At 39.8% G+C, this 21634-nt stretch overlaps 1 protein-coding gene across 1 annotated transcript; it reads left to right on the top strand.

Moving 5' to 3' along the window:
• Positions 1-635: 635 nt before the first annotated feature.
• Positions 636-21087, top strand: iqch (IQ motif containing H; the record flags this gene model as incomplete). The annotated part of the gene is made up of 21 exons (XM_079163501.1): positions 636-643; positions 852-921; positions 1177-1232; positions 1398-1473; positions 1767-1886; positions 3695-3791; positions 4027-4113; positions 4239-4426; positions 4551-5096; positions 6160-6226; positions 7181-7264; positions 7355-7548; positions 8478-8750; positions 8862-9050; positions 13645-13765; positions 13995-14281; positions 17973-18131; positions 19406-19528; positions 20030-20091; positions 20535-20643; positions 20836-21087. The coding sequence occupies 21 exons, from the start codon at positions 636-638 to the stop codon at positions 20917-20919; spliced, it is 3000 nt and encodes a 999-aa protein (XP_079019627.1). The 3' UTR covers positions 20920-21087.
• Positions 21088-21634: the final 547 nt, after the last annotated feature.

Genomic DNA, 21634 nt, shown 5'->3' with positions numbered 1-21634 from the left:
ATAGATACTAAAATCTACTTTGTGTATATGCATAGACTGTGTAAATACGTCAACATTGACATTCAATGCGCTTCCTGTACTGAACCCTTTCAGAGTAATAGGACATTTTAAACCCTGAATTTCTCTTTCAGGCAAATGGCAAAGCGTCTCCCCAATAAATTATGAGTATATGTTAACGTTAATGGCTAGTGTAAGATTATATTTGTGACATGGTTGGATTTCCCCCCCTGACTATTTAAACGAAAGTTGGACAGTGGTGGTGTTGGTTTTAACCACAGACGGACGTACTGTCCGACAGTTCGTACTCGGGGTAAAGTTAACACCGGAAATTAGCTTCTCGTTGTCATGGTTGCGAGTACTGTGTGTTTGATTGACGTTAGTAGCTAACTGGTTAAAGGAGTTCACGTTAGCTATTTGATATTGTGACACATGTTTTCATATTATTATATTATTTTGGATTATCATTAACCCAATATACCATGTCCGACGAACTTAAAAATGAAGATAAGTTGGGAGCAGTTTTATTTCAGGTAATGTTGTCTATCTCAGCTAATAGCTATTTACTTAATATAGTATTAATTATATATATTTAGGTTAGCTGGGTTAGGCTAACTAGCTAGCTAGATTTTGCGGATATGTTAGGGTAAACAAGTTGACTGATATTTCATAAACTGTTAACATTTATATTTCTTTTAAACCTCGTTACATTTAGATAAACTACCAATACGCAATAACAAGTGTCAAGCTTGTCTATTTTTAGGCCAGATTTCTACATTATGTAGGTTAACATCACAGAACCTTATTTTACAGGTTCAAGAGGATTTGAGAAAACTCAGATGTACTCTTGTCAGTGAGAGGGGGAACACACTGGACATTCAGAGCTTGGACGCTGCCATCGGCAAGACAGAGAGAAACATTTGGGTGAGGATGCTTCATGCAGAATAAGCACTATATATATATACACATATGTATGTGTGTGTATGTGTAGATGTATATATTCAACATATATTATATATTCAATGTTATGTATCAGTGCTATATATATAGTATACATTATATACACAGTTTTATATACGTATTTAGTATTATACGTATATTTTTTACATTATTTTATATACTTATATATTACTACTATAGAAGCATGCAGATGATTATCTGAAAACAGTGAATACGCAGCTGCCGGTCCTTCCAAGAATTGAAGACTTGCAAAAGAAGAAACAGATTCCCAAATGGTAAGGAAGGAGAAGCTCACATGTGTTGTTTACTGTATAATAGTTTACAGCGGTAGGACTTTTTTTTCTCCACCATCTCGTTGCTAGAACTCTTAAGAAGTATCTTCAGAATTGCATACGTTATATATGATGTGTATTGTGAGACTGAAATATGACATCACACAGGCAACCTGCCCTGGAGAGTATCCAAGATGTGCGTCCACAAAGGAAAGACATTCCAGGGGCTTCACATGGGGAAAAGGTAGATTGTTATTCATTTTGTTCAGAAACAGAAATGTATTTATTTACTGAATAGTATAGAGTACAAGCTACAGTATATACTGTACTTAGGTCAGTTAGAAATGCAACTATTCTATTGTATTACACATTAATGCAGACAAGACAAACAGAAGTAGACATGGTGTGGTAGAGCAGCACATGAGACAAAAATAAAACACATTATACTTTTCTGCTCAGCAGAAATATACATACATTTAAATTGTTGATATTAACTAACTCAAGTTTTGAAACGTTTCCTTTATCTGTCTTGATCAGCACAAGTCAGCATTAACCAAGTGTTTGTTGAGTAATCCTGCTCATCCAAACAACAGAGCTGTTATGCACCAGAAATGTGGGATATCACTCCCTGATGTCCACAAGAGGAGGACAAATACAGTAAGTAATCTGACTATAAATCTAGATTAATATCATTTTAGCTGTAAATTAGGAGTATAATATGTTCTGTGACATGCATATTAGCCATAGGAACACAACACTTTACAGAGACGTTTGATTAAGTAGTTTCAAAATACAGGGTGTTTTTTACTGTATCTATCCATCTATCCATCCATCTATCCATCTATCCATCCATCCATCCATCCATCTATCGATCTATTTTGGTTTTCTTAGTTATGGAGCAGATTTCCTCATCCTGCTTCAGTCTTACTGCTGGAAAGGACTATAATCAACTACAATAACAAACTATAATCAGAATAATATCATGTCCTCCAGCTATTTGCTTTGCAGAGTGAGATTGATCTAGAGCAGAATTGATTCCATGTGCCTTGAGTCTTTGTTGATATTAATTGTAACATACAGCACATGCCTCGGGAAAGATTTGATTAGGAGGCATTACAAAAGGTTTTGCCACAACTAAGATGAATTGGATATCATTGCTCCTTATTCCCTGATGCTTACTCCCTTAATCCCCATAACAGACCCTTTATGCTGGAGTAAAGAGTGATGGCACAGGTCTGCATTAATAGATGCTTCAAGTAGCAGCGACATAAAGGTCACTTGGCTCAATGATGACAGCTAGCACTTGTCACAGCAAACAAATTAGTCTTTGCAAAGGTCGGCATTAGTTTTAGATATGTTTTACACACTTTATTTTCCAATATGTTTTTAGTAATCTATACCTGACATGAGACATAACGGCCAAGACTGTCACTCTGATATAAGAGGGATGGAAGTGCTGGCTGCAGACAGCAGAAAGCAGCAGATTGCAGCACATCAGCATTCTTCTAAAGAAACAGGCGCCTGATTGCTGTGCTATGGGCTACTGGTTTACAGCTGTCTCAGGACAGTAGTGGGTACCTGGTCCAGCATGCCAATAAGACAGCCGTAGCTTCCCCAACTGCTAACTACTGGCTCTCTGCCTGCTGCCTCCTTCTGCAACTCAGGCCAGCTCTTCTCCACTCCCTACCCATGCCAGGAAATGAGCTTTTGCATTTTAGCAATTTCACAAAAAGGTGCCACCTTTTCCCAACCCCATCTGAAACAGATGTGTGCCTTTGAGGGGATATTTTCCCAGCACCTGGCTAGTACCTGTGGTCTGTCAGAGAGCTCAGTGGTCTGAGGAGAACGAAGGAGAGGACATTTAGGTGACACGTCTGGAGGATCAGCACAGCACAAACTTTGTGTTTTATGAGTAATGACACATTTGAATCTGTTTATATTAAACTAGGCCATCAAATCACCTTCTGGTTTTATTATGATACAATACTATGTATTCAAATATTTAACTTTAGCAGAACAGAATTGCTTAAAGGTGAAGATAACCTTTAGTCTTAGATACTTTATGATTAATTGATGTCGGGTTGGATGGGTTACAGGGCGGTTTACAACTTTGCCAGTTCCAGCTATGGCTGTCTTATATTCCTAATGAATACAGAAAATATATTGTTTGTACACATGTAGCTATCCCACTTCTCTCCTTTAAAATTATTCTGATAGAAAGTGATTTTTATTCCTACATCACCAAGCTGGCAAGAGTCTGATTAATGGTTGGTTACCTCCGTCACTTTTCAACAACATCTCTCAAAAAGAAAGAAACTCTCATTTCATTTAAACATGCTCAAGCTCTCAACCTGTAACTGTTTCATTCAGTTAGATGAAGCTAGGGCCCAGGGTCTGGTAGTATTGCTTTGATTTCATTATTCCAAGATGTACAACTTCTGATCTTATAAAACTGTTCTGTTAAGGAAAAACATCGCAGAATAATCACTGGCCCTGTGGCGAGTCTTCCAGTCACAAAGGGCCATAATAGCCTGGCAATGCCTCAAGAGGACATGGGGACAGGTAAAAAGACATTTTATCACCTCAGCATCAACACCACACCTCTGTTACAGACAAATGCTCATTGAGTGCGCATGTCAGGTCAGCTGCTGTTTGTCCGATATTTGTGGAATATTAACATTCTGTTTTCCGAATTATTGTCTCTTATTTTGTTTAATCTTGCCTAGTCTGAAACTTTCATGAACAAGGACAAGCCCAATGTTTTGAAAGTTGATCTTCTATTTTCTGTTTTCAACAGTGCCAAAAACAAGTTTGGTTCAAATGTTGATCCAGCACAAGTCTGCCTCTCTTCACTCCAGAGAGGATTTCTACTCTTCTAAGACAGGTCTGCTCAGTGACTCTGGTGTAGTAGGGACAGCTGCCACTTGATTTGACATTGATGACTGTTTGCCACTGACTGATCCCTGATAGAGCTGAGCCTTTCTCTCTTTGTGACTTTTGGTCTGATAGGCTTGAAGTCCAGGTGTCACAAGCAGCTAAAATGTGAAACAGAACCTGGATCGACCTGCGAAAGAATAGACAGGGAATGCACACCCATCTGGACCACCAAGACTCCGCCTCCCTCCGCAACCTCCAGCAGCATGGACCAATGGGGTATGATGCAAGGCACCAACGGTCTTATCCCTAAAAGCCCTCATGTAAGATCACTGTAATAGTTTTAAATATATGTTAAATTGAATAGAGAAAGAGACGGTGAACAAAGATAATATTTCAATTAATTTACCTGTATTATTAAAGTCTAGGTTTCCCTGTGTTCTGTAGAATCTACCTGTGCAAGTTCCAGTAAATATCAGCAACTACAACTTTACCATCTTAATGGGACGGACCAACCCAATGGCGACAGATTTCTTTCACTTCAAGCAGAGCTTTAGCTTGTGCTGGAGCAGAGTGGCAGATGCTCTGGAGGCCCTGGAAAAGCTGCTCAGGGACTTTGCTGTGCCTCTAGCCAAAGTGAGCGGGGAACGGCTAGTGGAGTTAAGCCATGTTTGGGAAGGTGGTTGGTTAAAGGCTCCTCCAGTGACCGGCCTCCTCTCAGTGCTTGAAAACACGGAGGAGGTATCGGGTCTGGTCTTACGCCCAGGTCAGCGCTACAAGGGAGAGGGAGGCACTGAGGTGGCCGCCATCCACATCCAGTCCTGCTGGAGGCGCTACTTAGCCCGGACAGTCTACCTGCGCCACTGCCAGCGCAAGTTGGCGGTAGAAACCATCGCTGTCTCATGGTTGATGCACACACAGAAGCGTCGTGTCAGGAAGGCCCTGCAGGCCCGCCGTTTCAGACAACTGGAGAATTTTCGCAGCAGAGCCCAGGTGATGTTGCTTATAGTCATTGTGTGATTTCTCTCTCTTGCTTAATATTGCTTGCTTACCTTTTCAAAGCTCACCTTTGTTTCTCAAAACTAGACTTAAACTTTAATGTATGACTTCTAAATCAAATTGATTAAGACAAATTCAAAATGTTGAAGTACATGGCACCTCCATCTGAGGTATTATCATTTATTATTTAAATTAGATTATCTGCATAATATTTGAATGTAACTTTGAGCTTGTGTATTTTCCGCAAGAATAAACATGTAGAAACAGTGATTATGAGGGCTAGAGATCAATGGCAAAAAGATACCAATGCATTAAAATGGTGAACAGTACATATAACAGTAACTAAATATATAATAACATGCTGTAAATATTATAGATGGTTTCACTATTCAAATCAAAAAATGTGTTTTTAGTGATTTTAGGTTTTGAAATCAAAACAGATTGTAAAAGACCAATTTACTACATTAGATTACTGCAGAAATGTCTGACTTCTTTCTGCCATAGAAGAACTTTGCAAACATAAGCTCAAAAGAGAAAGATCTTCTTCTATTTAGCTCTTCAAGAGAGCAGTATGACAGCACAGTTTTTCGAGATAACGTTCTGCATCTTTTTCCCCATTCAGCATAGATGTCATGTCTGTGCTGTCATCTGGGATGAACATCTTTTGGACTGCTGACACAATATTAATTAGTGCCTACAAGTTCATTCAGTTTTAACATCGCTGTGCGTGTATACATGCACTAAATGTATGTTCTCACTCTTTTAACATTCATACCCTGGTAATTAAGCCTGCAAATCTTCCCCTGGCAGTAGCATCATGTACCTTACTGATTGAATTAATTGTGAGAAGATAATTCTAAAGTAAACGCTTAATTTAATTAAGGTGGTATTTTATGCTTGGTTTGCTTCTGTTTGCCCAGAGAGAGATTGGCTTGATGTGTTTTAGCTATGCAATGATGATTTGTGTGTGTGTGTGTGTGTGTAAGTGTGTAAGTGTGTCAGTGTGTGTACGCATCCAAGCAGCCCCTCTCTGATCACTCCTTTTCTCCATCCCCAGCATCTGGCAGCCAACTGGAAACACATCCAGTCCTCCAAGAGGACCATTATCCACATCCCTTCATTAGGTAGCTTTCTCTGCCTGCTGCACACACACACACACCCACACACACATATCTGATCTAGCAGCAGCCATCCTCTGTCTCACCACTCTGCTGCCCCAGTCTGTGGCCCTGGTGGAGGCACTCTGTCTCATTCAAATGACTCTCTGCAGGAAAGCACTCACGGGGTGATGACAGTCCCCATGCCAGGGAACTGAACAATTTAGTCTCTATCGCCATTTAATTTGCAGATTAAGCAAATGAAAAGCCATTTTGTTGAATATTTGCAAGAGGTCTTATTTTATTGCTGTGCAAAACACACACACACACACACACACACACACACACACACACACACACACACACACACACACACACACAAAAGAGGAAGAGGCTTTTGTGTTTTTGCACTAGACAGAGTGCAAGCTATGATCCCTTCTTGTTCTAATTTCACCATGGCACTCACATTCAGACTGTAATCAGGCATCTGCATTGTAAATCATTGAGCGATTGTCTGAAATTATTAAGGCTAATTACTAGCAGATGGAATGCCTTATTTGCACTTGGGGTGGCTACAGAGAGTGCTGTGTGAGCAAGGATAATTAGAAAGTTGAACCCCATCGTTGTTAATTAGCATGAATCCAATCATTTAATTACCTTGATTCAGTTGAGATTTCTCTCTCAGGCAGAAATCCAGACAGACATAAAGTAAAATCCTGGCGGTACCACTGGATGTAGCACAGCGGTGACTGGACATGGTGCAACAGGATGCCCAGCACACTGCATCTGCTAGTTATTAGGCTAAATTAATCATCCGATTGCCCTACTGTGTGATTAGACGTAACTACCCCTCCCCCAAGTCTAGTACGGCACACATGAGAGTAGTTGTACAGAGCTACACATTTTAATAAAGCCAGTTAGAGATGATATGAATCTCTCTTTGAAAGTCTTGTTCAGACTTTTGTGACCTTGTTCTGACAGGATACTCTCAGAGCCAGCGCATGAAATTGAAGGGATACGACATCCTACAGAACATCCAAATAAGCAGACTGTGTGAGATTAGAGGTAGGAGCTTTTCTTAAAACCTCACTTTAATATACACACATTCACTTTCTCTGTCTGCTTAAATGTAAACACGTCTTTGTATGTTTTAAGATGAAAATGTGCAGGTGATCTACGTATGTCCACGACATCTCGGAGAGGACCTTTTGCACTATTACACCAGCCTGCTGAAGTGTGATGGAGCCTCAAACGAGGATGACACCAGGCCCACTGCGGCCTCCTCCTCCTCCTCCTCCTCGGTCAGACGCTTCATCATCCTCACACCTGAGGCTGTGGATTATTTCCCAGTAAGATAAATCACGTTTACATTTTGTGAACACACAACTTTGAAGAAGCAAACCCGACGATACATTCCATTTTTGAGAGGAGTCGATTGTATTGTGCTGTAGAGGTGCATCAAGCATCTGTAGTTTGTGAATTCTCCTCTAGAGGGTAATAGAGGAGGTTGTTATTATACAGTTGTCTTAAACTCTGTGTTTAAAATGTTGCCTTCCTTTTTACAGCTTTTGAAATTATACATCTGTGTTATTTCAATGTAAACACACTAGAGCTATATTAACACTTAATTAAAAAACATGTAATGGTCTCTAGCTAGTGTTCAGTAAATCATTTAATTCCATATTAATTGGTTTTATTATCAGTTTATTCTATCTAACTGCTGCATTTTCAAAAATTCGGAATAGTTTTGATTACCTCAATAGAATAAAATGGAGGTATTGTATTGTATTGTCTTTTTACATCCAGCCATTCTATCCATCTTTTTATATCCTTTGGCACTAGATTAAATGTGCAACATGACGTGGTCTTCTTCATTTCTGTCTATTGATTTTCCTGCTGTTTTGTTGTTAAACTGTGCCAGACGTGTTGCTGAGATGAATCACTGCTACCCATGGCTGGCAGCGCATTCTGCCACTGACAGAAGGGATAATTCCATGTGGATCAAATAAATACAGATGTGAAGTAATTAGTTATATTCCCAAGGAGCTCATTGCTAGCACACATTAAAGATGTGAAGGATAGGGGAGGCCTCCCACAGGCAGCTTTTATCAATTCAACCTGCTGGAATACAGGAGAGGTTAAAACCCTGCTGGCTATTACAATAATAGATCTGTTGTGTGTACACAGTGATAAATCAGGTCAAGAAACAACCCTTGGAAGACACACTTAGAACTCTTAGCTGCAGCAGAAATCCTTTTTCCCCGTCTTTTTCTTCCAGACCCGTAACATGTGCCTATCCACGATGCTAAAGTACAGTCCACGCACCCTGAAGCGCATCAAGCACCTGATCCAGGGGAAGCAGGCCTATATAGTGGGTTGGGTGGCCCATGTGGATGACCTGGCTGTGGCTGATGAGCTAGGAGTGCCAATCCTGGCTCCAGAACCGGCTGTTGCACAGCTCTACAGCACCAAATCTGGAGGGAAGAGGATCTTCGCCGAGGCAGAGGTTGATGTGCCTCCTGGTCAAGGAGATATCTACACGCTCAACCAGGTCAGAGATCAAAACACACATGCATTCACAGATTGCATTGCAGCTTGAGGTATTTTATCTGTGCCTGTATTGTTTTGTTTGTAATTCACATGTCTCTCTCTCTTGGTTTAGCTTCATGAAACACTGGCTAGACTCATGACTCAGAATATTGATGTGCACCGCTGGCTCTTCAAGATGGATTCTGAACATGGAGGCCGTGGCACAGCATTCTGTGATACGTGCCATCTTAGCTGCTATAACTGGGCTCTGCAGGAATGCCATCGTTATGGTCCCGAGCTATGGAACACAGAAGGGATTCAGGTAAAGATGTCACTCAGAGGATTACGTCATTCGCTCCCTTTCATAAACTATAGAAACACTTCTTAGAGGACCTTTTATACACTTAATTCTATGCAATTTTTTATTGAATTTGCTTGAATTTTGGATTGTGTTCTTATTTATTTCCATTATTACTTCTCCCTAAATTTATGTTTTTTTTACTATTATGTCTTGTTTTTATGTCTCCCCCCAAAGCACTGGTTTTAGAAAAGTGCAATACAAATAAACTTTATTGCTCTTATTATTACACTCATACCAATGAGGGATCGGCCATTTAAAGTTATCATGGTAACTAGATACTTAACAGATAACATTACAGTAACAGCTAGATATTAAAATGGAGATTGTGATCCTTGTTGTGATGAGACAGCTAAAAAACGGGTGAGATTCACTTCTGTCTTTGAACGAATAAAAGCTGAGGTCACAGTGGGGTCAGAGAGATGCCATCATTTAGCCAGAGTGGGCGTTTTATCGGAACAGTCACAATGCTGGTCCCTGTAGTACAGTATTTCGAGCATCGTCCCCAGAGTCACAGAACATTAAATCAATCGATAAAATATCTGTTTATACACACACAGCCATTATCCATTCTCTGAGGCACACGCATCAACTCGTGTCGATGTGTTGGGGAGAACAGCAGCCCGTCCAATGGTATTCATTTCCTAACTCACCTGGCAGTCACAATGAAATCACAGCACAGGCAGTTTGGTCAACAGATCTCTTCTCTATCTATACATGTTTATATAAACTTTGTGCAGATTATTGTCACACAGATTCACAACTAAATTAATTATTATTACAAAGGCCTTGAAAGTACATTGAAGAACAAATGACTCTAAACATTTGAATTCTTTGATTGCAACTGGTGTCTTTTATTTGCTTCTAGCATCACAACACTGAGCTTTCTGTCTCTGCCTGTCCATAACAGTCCCTGGTGAGGTGTGGGTCATTTGTAAAGAGAAGATTATACTACAAGTACTGTGTGTAGTGTTAAAAGTGTGTCTTTGTAATTATTCTATGAATTACATCTTACATTTGCTTTCCACTCAAAAAATAAATTCAGATTTAATCGCAGACCTATTCAAACAAATATAATACAGTTAATCATTTACAAACCATTCATTTGGTACAGATGCAATGTGTACACAGCTTCTCAGCCCCTGGCTCTTATTTCTCATATGCTTACAAAGTAGCCTTTGATTTTCTGTCATGTGTTAATTACCGTATTTTGCCATTTAACTGGGAGCTTTGTGTAAACTAATTACAGGCTAATGATTGTGGGCTTGGAGCACAACGATTTTACTTTTTATTCCATTTGAAAGAACAGCAGTCATCTCAAGCTTCTTATGGCTCACTCTGTTTTGCTCCTATTAGCTCGTCCTTTGATTCATAGTGTATGTGCAGTGCGGGGTTGTAATTGTTGTGGCATTGGTGCTGTTAATTATGGCAGAGAGTGGCTGAGCCACAGCCAAGGTCCATAATGGTGGCTGAGGCAGCACAGGAGAGTAAATGGGGTTTGTTTCACCAGCTGGGGTCCCATGGAGAGGGAAGAGTGCCGAGGCCCCCAGTGTAGGCCAAGAGCCTCGGGGCTTGTGGGCCATATGGACACAACACTTTAACTGGCCTTTATTCTACACCTTCCTCTTTTAATCAAAGCAAAGCCCACATCCTGTGCTCCTCATTGCATGATTTTTTCTTCTGACACTGTTTTCCTCTAAAATGTATTCGCCCCTCAATGTATTACATCGCCCCTCTGCTGTTGTACTTGAGTACATTGAAGATAGCAACAACGTTGTTCATTAGATAGAAACATATGAATATTTTATATCCGTGTATCTCCTCGCCATCCTCTCCTCTCAGCAGAAACTGTAGACGGATGTTTAAACATGGCAGTATATTTTGAGACGCAACACTTATTAACTTGCCACTTTGCCGAAAAGAAGTAGACCTAATTGCAATGGCAGTGACAGCTGGTGAAAAGGATAGATACTGAATATTTACTAGCATTTAAGCAATAAATGTTTAAAGCTATGTTTATGAAAATATTAGCTATTTAATTAATTATTAATGCAACACAAATGATCAAATGAATCATTTTAAATATTAATCCATAATTACCAAGAATAAAACCAAGATCATTGTTTACCCCAAAAAAGAACAAATAAGGAATGATTGAAGTGTATTTTATACAAATACGTTTTACAGTTCAGTGGAATGTGTCGTACCCTTTATTGTCCCTGAAAAGTAGGTTAGATGGTGTACTTATCCCCAGTCTGCACAGACTGTGTGCATACTTTTGTAATTATTGCTTGTTCTGAAGGGCTCAGCATGAAGAAGCCTGACTCACAAGATTGCCATGTGGTCTTTCAGAATAATACCAACAATCAGATCCCTTCTGGCTATGTAAAAGAACGCCTAAAAGGGTTCAACAACAACAAGAGGGAGGAGGGTTTCGCTTCCACAGAGGTCTAGGTAGGAGATGGTGTGTTCCTCTGAATATTGTGAGGCCCACAGCCTCCAGCGCAGTGATTCCGCCTTCAGAAAGCCCCCAGGCCTCTTTTAGCATTTACACAGAGAGAGGTTAAAGACATGTAGATCTTCACCCATGCAACGCCTGAAGGGGGCCACACACACACACATTTAAGCTCTCACCCAGCTTGCACATGCATCATTAGGCACAAGAGGGTAAAAATTACACCTAATAGCGTCAACAGATGGAGTATTTCTTTTTGCCACGCTGTGTACAAACAGATCATGAGCTACACCTTATTTAGGTAAAGTTTGTCAACAAAATGGGTCATTTGATAATCACTACCACTGAAGAGGCACAGGAACATTTTGTACAGATGTTTTCTGTCTAAATATTGTGCAGTCGCATGGGAGAGTTTAAATATACAATGTTCTGCCTAAATTAACCTGAATTTAATGATATTTTAAAACATTTTCTTTTGGGCCATGTTTGATAAGTGTTTGATTTATGTTTTCTTTTTCTGCATAAAAGGTTAGAAGTGCTTTTGGTGCATTTTTTTTAAGCAGAGGAAATGTTTCTCCCCTTGTGCAAAGATGTTAAATTAGACATAGGGATGAGGAGAATGTCAACAAGCGAGTAACTTAATGTTAATTTAGTATTACAAATTAATTTTATAGTTGGTTGTCGTAGACTGAGGTTGTAGCTTAGATGGGACAATGCTACAGAAAATAAATATTCATACAAAATGTGTCACTAGTCAGATTATATCCCTCTATTCCGTGCTGTATTCCGAGACGTACTGTAGCTTCTCACTTGTTTCACCGTGTAATGGAAAGATGAAATAGCAATCAAAGAGGCAGGTTAACATCTATTTTATTTATGACCAGATTGCTAGGCTTTATGTGGACACCAAGCAAAGCATGAATCCCATCACAGGGTACTGTACGCAGTTTAAGTCCGAATAATTTATTGCAAAATATCTTTTTTTTCCTTTTCTTCCTGTCCTGCTGTGTCTGTGAACTGCATAGGCAAAGTCCTGGGGTGAGCTTGCTCTTCCGTTGAAAATGACAACCGTTGCTTTACACTTTTTGCCGCACCATTGTGTGCTTTATGGTTTGTATAGGGGGAATCACTGAGTAGCATTTGACCTCGCCTCTTACAGTACTTGAATATGATGATGGCTGTTACATGACTGGAATATCAACAGCATAATCTCCAGTCCTGTCTCCAGTGAAGCCAGACAGCGTATACTCAAAACAAAGTAACGCTCGGGATGGAACAACAAAGACATTATTTTCCATTCAGACTTTGTCTTTCAGGAAGGTTTCACATATTTTATTGTGTATGACCAAATTTAATTCCTGTCTAATGGTCAAATGCAGACATTATTACATACAGAGCCCTGTATTTAAAAGAAGACTCAGCACTTGGACCTGTCAGGCAGTCAACACATAGCATTCAATTGTAGTTTTATAACACAATATATATATATATATATACATGGTATAAAATGAGTCATTGTTACTTTGACTATCACAGCATTGTCAGAGGAAACAGTGTACTTGAGTTGCCAAACTGTTTAAGAGACACCTAAAACAAAAGTTAGAAATTAACAGCATAATTAAGTGGTGAAACCATTATGGCATTTCTCGGTTACAGAAACAAGAGTGATATCGATCCCAGTCAAGCCCTGATTGATCCCCAGATAGATGGGGTTAGCTTAGGCATTCATCAGCTGCCCAGTGGAGAGAGTTGTTATTGAGGGCAGGTGCTGTCTCTGTGGCTGTGAGTTAAAGCCATTAGACTCCTGAGGCCTTCTGATAATAGGCTGTCACTCACAGATAGACCCTCCCGCAGTATCCATCAGACACTCGCACAGAAATTGAAGCAGCCACCAAAGGTCTCGAGGATAACAAGCAGTCACTGGAGTCATCCGGATAACACAAGGGCATTTCCAATGATGTAATCGACACCTAGAACGCTTTGATAATGGGACGAAATAAAGTAGCGAGGACTTGTATTTGACAAAACATAATGTCCTTAGATATGTCCCCAACTCATTTTCAGTAGATCCCTAATGAATGCACCTTAACTCTCTTTCTGCAGGAGTCTGTACTGGTTAGATATTTAGATGAAGTCCCAGAGTGGCTTGCTCGTTACGCCCAGCCTGCCAAAACCTCCCGCTATCCCAACTGGGCCTGCTTCCTGAAGACCTTCCTCAGGCAAGGTCAGATACCTATTGTCAGGCTCTGAAGGCTTTTTACCTGTGAATACAACCTTTTTGTAATATGCTAACAGTCATTTCCTATGTCCTCCCTAGTTCCCAGATGTTGCCTATGTGACCTGACAAGTTTAATACATTACTTTTGTTGATTATTAAACGGAGAGGTTCAGATGCTGTATTATTTTTTGCTGTCTGTACTGTAGCCATTCCTCTGCTCTCACTGTGTACCCAGGCGGTGTGGTGGAGGCCTACCCCCCTTCAGAAAGTGTCACCTGTCTGACGGTGGATCTGCTGCTGGAGCCCGGGGGTGAAGTGACCATGCTGTCCTGTGGAGACCAGCTTCAGGGCTCCTGTCAACTGGAAGCTATAGGCTCCACTGTTCCTCAGACCTCTGTACACCCAGAGACCTTGCAATCCCTCTGCATGCATGTGGGCCAGGCCTGTCTACAGCGACTTATCGTGGGTTATGTCTCCGTGGACCTGGCTACCTTTCTGAACCGCAACACCATGGAGCAAAAGGTGAGCTCATGCTACTACAATAGATATGGTCTGGGCTGTTGCAGCATGCGGCGCCCAAGCTCTCTATTTCACCATATTGGTGGAAGAAATACTTTTTAAAGCTGGGTCAGGGATCCAAAGGAGCAGATAGGTGTCTCCCCTACTGCTCCCCTGGGATTTGGAAAACAGGCAAGGCAAACAGTGGGCACAGGGACCGAATGTGTCACAAGGCCAACTAATAAACTGTCAGGTCTTATCGTGTCGATACACTGATTCCACCATTTAAGGCTTGCCCTTTCACCTCGCAGTGCCGAGAAATTCAGAGGCACCTATCTTTCAGACAATAGGTCATTCTAAAGTGATTTGGCAGCTTCACGGGGATGCCCTGTCAGTGTTTAACCCCTGGCTGCTTACCTGCAGTGGGCTGCTGAAATGTGTCTCGTTATTATAGCGAGGCACCATCGAAGCCTTATCTCATTTGTCAGGATTAAGTTTCGTTGAAACCTTCTTGATTTATGATATTGGAAATGGTCTGGTTTATGATGGTTTAACCTCTGCTCCTAACATGTGGCTACATTGACTGCTTATTGATCCAGAGCTGTAAAATGAAATGCTTTGTTTATAATGCGGTCTGTAAAATACTAAAGCTGCAAAAGAGTGGAGAAAGCACTCAAGCTACTTTACAGTTTTAAAATAAGGACACTGAATGTGTTTTTTTCTTTCATTAAAAATACATCCGATGGTAATGCACATTCCTCTTATTCAGGACATTTCAATAAATCTCTTCTATTTTTTTCTCTTTACTGTTTAACCCTTTATTTTGGTTTGTATGCGTAATGTATTCTCAGTATAAGAAATGGATTTGGAGACACTAGCTAAGGGCATGCTTGCCACTAGAGGGTAGTCTCTTATGGATTAGATGTTAACACAGTGTGAGCAAAGCAGTGTTCAGACAATGCAATTTGTATCTCAAATACATACATTTATACATCTACATCTATACAAATATTCTAAAAAAAACGTTTTTATTTTAGTGCATTAGTATTATTGATTCCTTTAAGGCTTAAAATACAGATTTCTTTCTCAGTAATCTTTACACGGACTGTGGATTTGATCACATTGTAATAATTTAAACGTAAAAATATATATCTCGCTGTATATCTTACATTTTAGGATTTGATTTAATCCCTAATTTGTAATTTTAGTGACACTAAAAGAAAATATACCACTTCTCAAATGTATTATGAACCAAACCTGCTCTTTTCTTTAACTCAATATAATGACAGCCTTACAATTAATTTTCAGTTTCAATGTTGACCCAAAATTGAATGGGCTTCACTGACAGCATAATTAAGAACAGGCTATGAACAGCATGTGCTTCAATAGAGGCAGGAACATTAAAAGACAGATTCTTAACCATCTCCCCGCACACAGAGCAGACAGGGGAGAGCCACATGGGCAAACCTGTCTGGATTTAAACATCAATTTAGATTCAAACCTGTTGCTAAAAGCTGCCTACTTTATTTGATGGGAAGAAGTGGGTCACATATGTTTGCCCTTGCAGTCTTTCCTCACATTGTGGAACGGTGGGGCCCCAGCTGCAGCATCAGGGTTTTTAATGAAAATGCAAGGCAATAGAAAACAGGTACAATCCAGGCTTACATTTCCCACGGCTTTGTTAAGAGTGACAATGAGACATTTGAGTAAGATTTTAGTGAGTCGAATGAATGGCGCGGTGGAGTGTGTCCGTCACTCAGGCCCAGGTATGAACCTGATGCATAGAGATAGTGTCTGTCCAGTGGTAGCTGAAGGTGGCTGAGTGCAGAACAGACCGCTGAACTTTTGATAAACAGGAACAACACAGCCTGCAAGTGTTTAGATACTAAAATGTATTATTTATTATTTTGAGTATTTCTTCAAGTGATTCATTGGAAATATTAGTTTGTATTTGTACGGCCCCTTTAAAATTAATTGTTAACTGAATTACCTGAAATGAGCTTTTAATTAATTATTCTACAGCAACAATCATAATAATTTATTAATAATTTAGATTATTTTTCAAACAAAAAATGCAAATATATCAGGTTACGGCTCCTCAGAAGTGAAGATTTGTGAATTTTTATTAGGCTTCTTCTTAAAACTGCATATTTTTGGGTTTTGGACTGTCAGTTGGACGAAACAAGACATTGGAAGAAAATGGAACCTTGGAAAATGTGAAAGCATTTTCCACTATTCTCTGACTTTTCATTGAAAACATGGTTGAAAAACATGGCTGTCCCCAGTGGCTCGAGCTCAATCCGGTGCACTCTGATGGTTCCCTCTGCTGGAGCGGGTGGTATGGGGATGGAAGGCTGGGTCGCCGTTAATATATCACAAATATATATATTTTATATACATGTATATATAACTGACTGATAAGCCCCCTCAAAAGAACGGGCGCTGTTTCTTTAAAAAAAAAAAAATGGGCTCAAAACCGCACTGGGCCAGCCCCCTCCTGAAAAGGTCTGGGGGCGACCCAAAGCTGGACCGATCAGTCTTTAAACAAAAAAAATAAAATATGTAATTAAATAACTAAATAATATCTAACTCTGCTGACCCGGCCTGACTGATCCTGTCCTGGTGCCCTGGTCGTGGTTTGCTGCCAGTGGACGGGGCGATACTGCCCTTGACTTTGTTTACGTTAAAAGCACTTTCTTTTTCCGGACGATATTATTTTATAATTTATGTAATTTGCCCTCATTTATGTACTTTCTTGTGGTTATTTCATCATCTCAAAAGGCTCAGGCACATGCACACACACACACACGCACACACACCGTTCTCCCATACACTGACTATAGGATGTTTGCTGGCTTGTATCCCACTGTTCTTGTTGTCCTCTTGTTGTTATGTCTATGTATTATCTCTTTTCTTGCAATAAAAAATAAAAAAAATAGAAAACATGGTTAATAGAGAAACTAATTGTGAGATTAATCAATGATGAAATGAGTTGCAGCCCTAGACTATGAAGTATGACTCACAACATATTTGAATTTAATAAAACATGTAATGTGGGGTATAAGAGAATCACTGTACATGGTGAGATATCCGTGTGTTAGTGGTGATGAAATGCTCAGGTTTAGAGACTGCAGGGTTCAGACATGCAGCGATTTGCATTCAGTGGCAGGAGCGTTTACTTTGACAAATAGGAACAGCAAAGGGAGGCAGCCGACTGCCACTTAGTTATTAACAACTCCTTCACTGATGATTTATTTGCCACTTTTGAAGAGAGGGCATAGCTATTAGGTTATTATTGGGAAAATTAGCCCTGTTTAAGCAGAAGGCTACGACCAAACCTGACCCCTTAATATACTTATAATGATGCCATTTACTATACATATCTGAACTTAGCTTCTCATCAGACCTGTGCCAAGCAAACTAGCCCAAGGCAGATTGAGTACAAATACGCAGGGAAAGATCTACTTTGTGCACGTGTCATTCCACAGCTGAATTACCTAAATCTGTCGAGCACACACCATTAACCGTGTTTTCCTTTCCCCTGCCTCTCAACATGGATAACACTGTAAAGATTGAAAGGTACTGACCCTTCTCTTTATAAGGATTGCTGGGTGAAATACTTTGATGTTCCATTTTTGTGATTAAATTGGAATTTAGGTTTATAGTGTCTGTTTGTCTCTGCTGTGACACGGAGTTCACGATGTCTTGTTTGCAGGTGTGGGCTATTGATCTGGACCTCACATACAGTGACCAGCTGGCCATGACCCAGATGCTTCTGATGATGACGGGAGGAACGCTGAATTGCCGCACAGGCTGTTTAGAAGTGCCAATGCCAATCCAAGAAAAATGCTGTGAACATCAGATTGCAGCCAAAGTACCATTTTATATTTGCTTATAACGACATTTTTGATAATGTAACATTTTTCTAAAGGTCAATTTTAAATGCTACGTATTTGAAGTTGTATGCTTTTGCAGTGTCCTCAACAAGAAAGAAACCACCCGTTCTAAAGCAAGCTGAGACTTAAGAGGATATTATTGTACCACTACAGTAATCACAAAGATAGATCAGTGGTTTCCTCTTCATCTTTGTTAAATACAACTAAATAATGTAATTACGCACTGAGCTCAATTGGTGTTTAGGTGCTGAATTCATTATCATTTTGATAGATGGGCCTAAATAATCAACACATTAATAATTCATAACGTTTTCATTATGCATGTGTATGCATGCTTGAACACCTCATCAACCTGGTGCCAGGCCTTAAACAATAGAGTCCTTTTATTAGCAGTATGCCTGAGTTTACGCTTGTTAATCTGCGACTTGTATTATTTTATCAAACATTCATTTAGTCGGTAGCCTGGTGCTTCAGTACAGCAGTTGAGCCACCGCAGTGGTTAATGGCTTTACCAGTGGCCATCATTAGGGGCCTGCATATTACAAACACAATTAAATCCCTGTTGGACACTTTTATTGTTGTGTGAGGGTCCTGTGTTTGACAACCACAAGTACACACCCATCACAGCGAGTTATGGGCTATCTCCTGAGCTCACAGAGGCTTAGGCCTGCTCTTTTTGTCTCCCAAAGGTGCTAGAATAGCAGGAACACTTTTATCCTCTTGAGCCCTGCCACTTTTAAGTAATCAACCTCTCTAGTGTTACTTATGACACTCACATTCTCAGAACCCCTCTATTGTGGTGATGTGTATTGTGCGTTGAGTAGTCCTTTTGTGCATTTGGTCGTGCTTTTGTCTCAAATTGAATGCAAACATTTGCAGTCCCAAAACTGTGGTTTCTTTGATTGGCATCGTACAAATAAGCTCATCTTGTATTTGGCATGTCTTCTAAACATTAATTGTTCCTCCCCGCAGTTAATTAAGAAAGGCCCAACAGTTTACCACATGTTCCCCACACTCATCATGTTTACTAATCACACACACTCCCCAACCTCAACAGTGACCCTAAGGACATGTGTATGGGGTTCAGCCATCTCTACTTCACCCACTTTACGCACACCACCTATTATACTTGAACTCCAAATGTAAATACATGAAATGCTTTTGTCTTGTTATAGATACAGGAAGACTAATGGCAACAATCCTCTTACATTTTTGTCTCTTTCTTGTTTTCTTGCTTCTTTTTTTTTCACAGCCTCCTGTGGTTAATCGTTATGCAGTTATTGGGAGCCGCTTGTTTCACTCTAACCTCTCCATGCTGTACCATAATGTGTTATTTATGGTGTGCAGAGCTCATGGCACAGGATTTAACATTAAGGTAAAAACCTTTATATCATCTACATCTTGTCCATTTTTCTGCTTAGTATATGATTGAGTTAAAGGGTAACTCCGTCAATTTTACACCTCAAAGTCTGTTTAAAGATCTTGGGGAGTTCTGCTGCAAATGGGGAAAAGAGGGAGCTACACAAAGTCTGAATAGTTGCCTCGAGTGATGTCACTTGAGTCAGTGACGAGTGGGTGTAAAGACTACAAGTTTGCAAGAACAATTATGGGTTTGTGCTGTCAGAAAGAAAACCTCTTTATCCGGCTCCTCATCTCTGCTTGAGGCTAACAGGTCAAGGCTAAATGTGATGCTGATAGCACAACACATAGAACTGACGGCCAAGTTGCATTGTGGGTAAAGCAGGATCCAGGTTTTAACAAGGAAGAAGGATGTATGGAATATAAAAGAGGATTTCTCGAGTTCTGCCGATTTCTCGAGTCTATGTGACGACGGAGCTTTTCTTTTGACTGTGTGTTTGTGGTTCTTCATTTTCAGAGGAAGCAAGGAACACTTTTTGCTGTTTACGACAGCAGTGAGCGTCGCACCCTTGGAATGATGTGAGTACTCCTTATTGCATCAAAGCCATATAAATACAGTATTAATCGCCAGGAGAAGGAATTCTGAGCACATTTAAGTTTGCTTTAGCTCTCTGTTCAAATAGACAAGCACATGAAAAAAAGAGTAGAGGATAAGGTGGATGAGAGACTTCTCCAGAGTGAGAGTAAAGATAATTCTTTTAGAGGATTAAGATGCCACCTCTGGCTTTGTAACTGATACAAACTCTACAAGTTGTTACGCAGAGGGTTATTTAACTTATTTATCACTCAAATCCTTTAGCTGTAACAGTTAAATCAAGCTGTGCTCATCCCCCTAAAGAGTGAAGATGTTGTCTGCTGAGAGTTTCATTTAACCACCACCGTCAGATGAACACGGTGATTGTTTCTTAGCTGGCAACATGGGGCACGTTAGTAAACTCGTTTGTTTGGGGTGTCGTTAATAGAACAGTCTCTGAGGATCTCCAGGGAGCTCTGGTGACCTTTGCCCGGAATCTGTCAGTCATTCATCAGGAAATATCGCCCCCTAAAATGCAAGGAGAAACCAATTTTAAGGTACCGTGTTAATGACTTAACGATTCCTCCTCATCTATATCATGAAACTTGCATCTTCGCTTCAGCTCTGGTCAGCTTGAATGATTTTGCTGAAGTGAATGTTGTGTATTTTCAAATGAAAGATTGTTGTCGTGTGGAATAATAATGATGAGTAGTAATTTAACTTATTTTATCTTACTTTTTTTTTTGGAGGTGCTGATCAAGAACATAGAAGATGTTCTGCAGATGACTGTTCAGAACAAGATGCGAGCTGCGGAGGATAAACCGGTTGCGTAAGACAGCTGCTTCAGTAATAAACTTGCCTTACTCTAGCGGAGTTACGCCATCACGTCTTTATCACCTTTAGTGTGAAATTGCACTGTGAATATGAAAACCCTGGAGATGAATTAACGTTGATCAAACACAGAGAGCTGAATAAATTCCTGAAAAACATCAGAATCTGTCATGAACCTTTCTCATAAATGTTTTTGTAATGCGTTTTAACTGCTTGAATATGGTTAAATATTGGAAAATGCTTATAGAGACATACAGTAAACTATGCAGGTATAGAGTAGGCTTCATTCATGAATGTATGAAATATTCATTCATTCAAATTATATAAAGCCATTTTATTTTGTCTTGGAAATTGAAGATTAATCATGCTTAAACTAGTGTGCCATCAAATGAATATGTAGTGTTTATGGACTGCATATGATTGTGTTTGTAGATGACATAGATCAGTATGTTGAGTATATTATTTAGTGTTATTGTTTTGTGAGATGTTCTTTAATTCATTTGTCTGTGAACTGGTGATCACACACTACTTTGGTCGGTTTATGAGAACGTTATTTGTACCGGATGTAACTTGATTTACAAAAGACTACTTCTGTTAGTTGGCAATATGTAATATGTATCTGAAATAAATAAAGTTGAATATTTCTTTATCAGAATATCAGAAGAATTTGTTTTGAGACGAGTTGATTTTATTAATGTTTGCATTCACACACAAGAA

Source organism: Pholis gunnellus (assembly GCF_910591455.1).
Source record: "Pholis gunnellus genome assembly, chromosome: 7".
NCBI lineage: Eukaryota > Metazoa > Chordata > Actinopteri > Perciformes > Pholidae > Pholis > Pholis gunnellus.
Note: the sequence above shows the minus strand (reverse complement) of the source record. Positions and strands in the feature narration are given on the sequence as shown.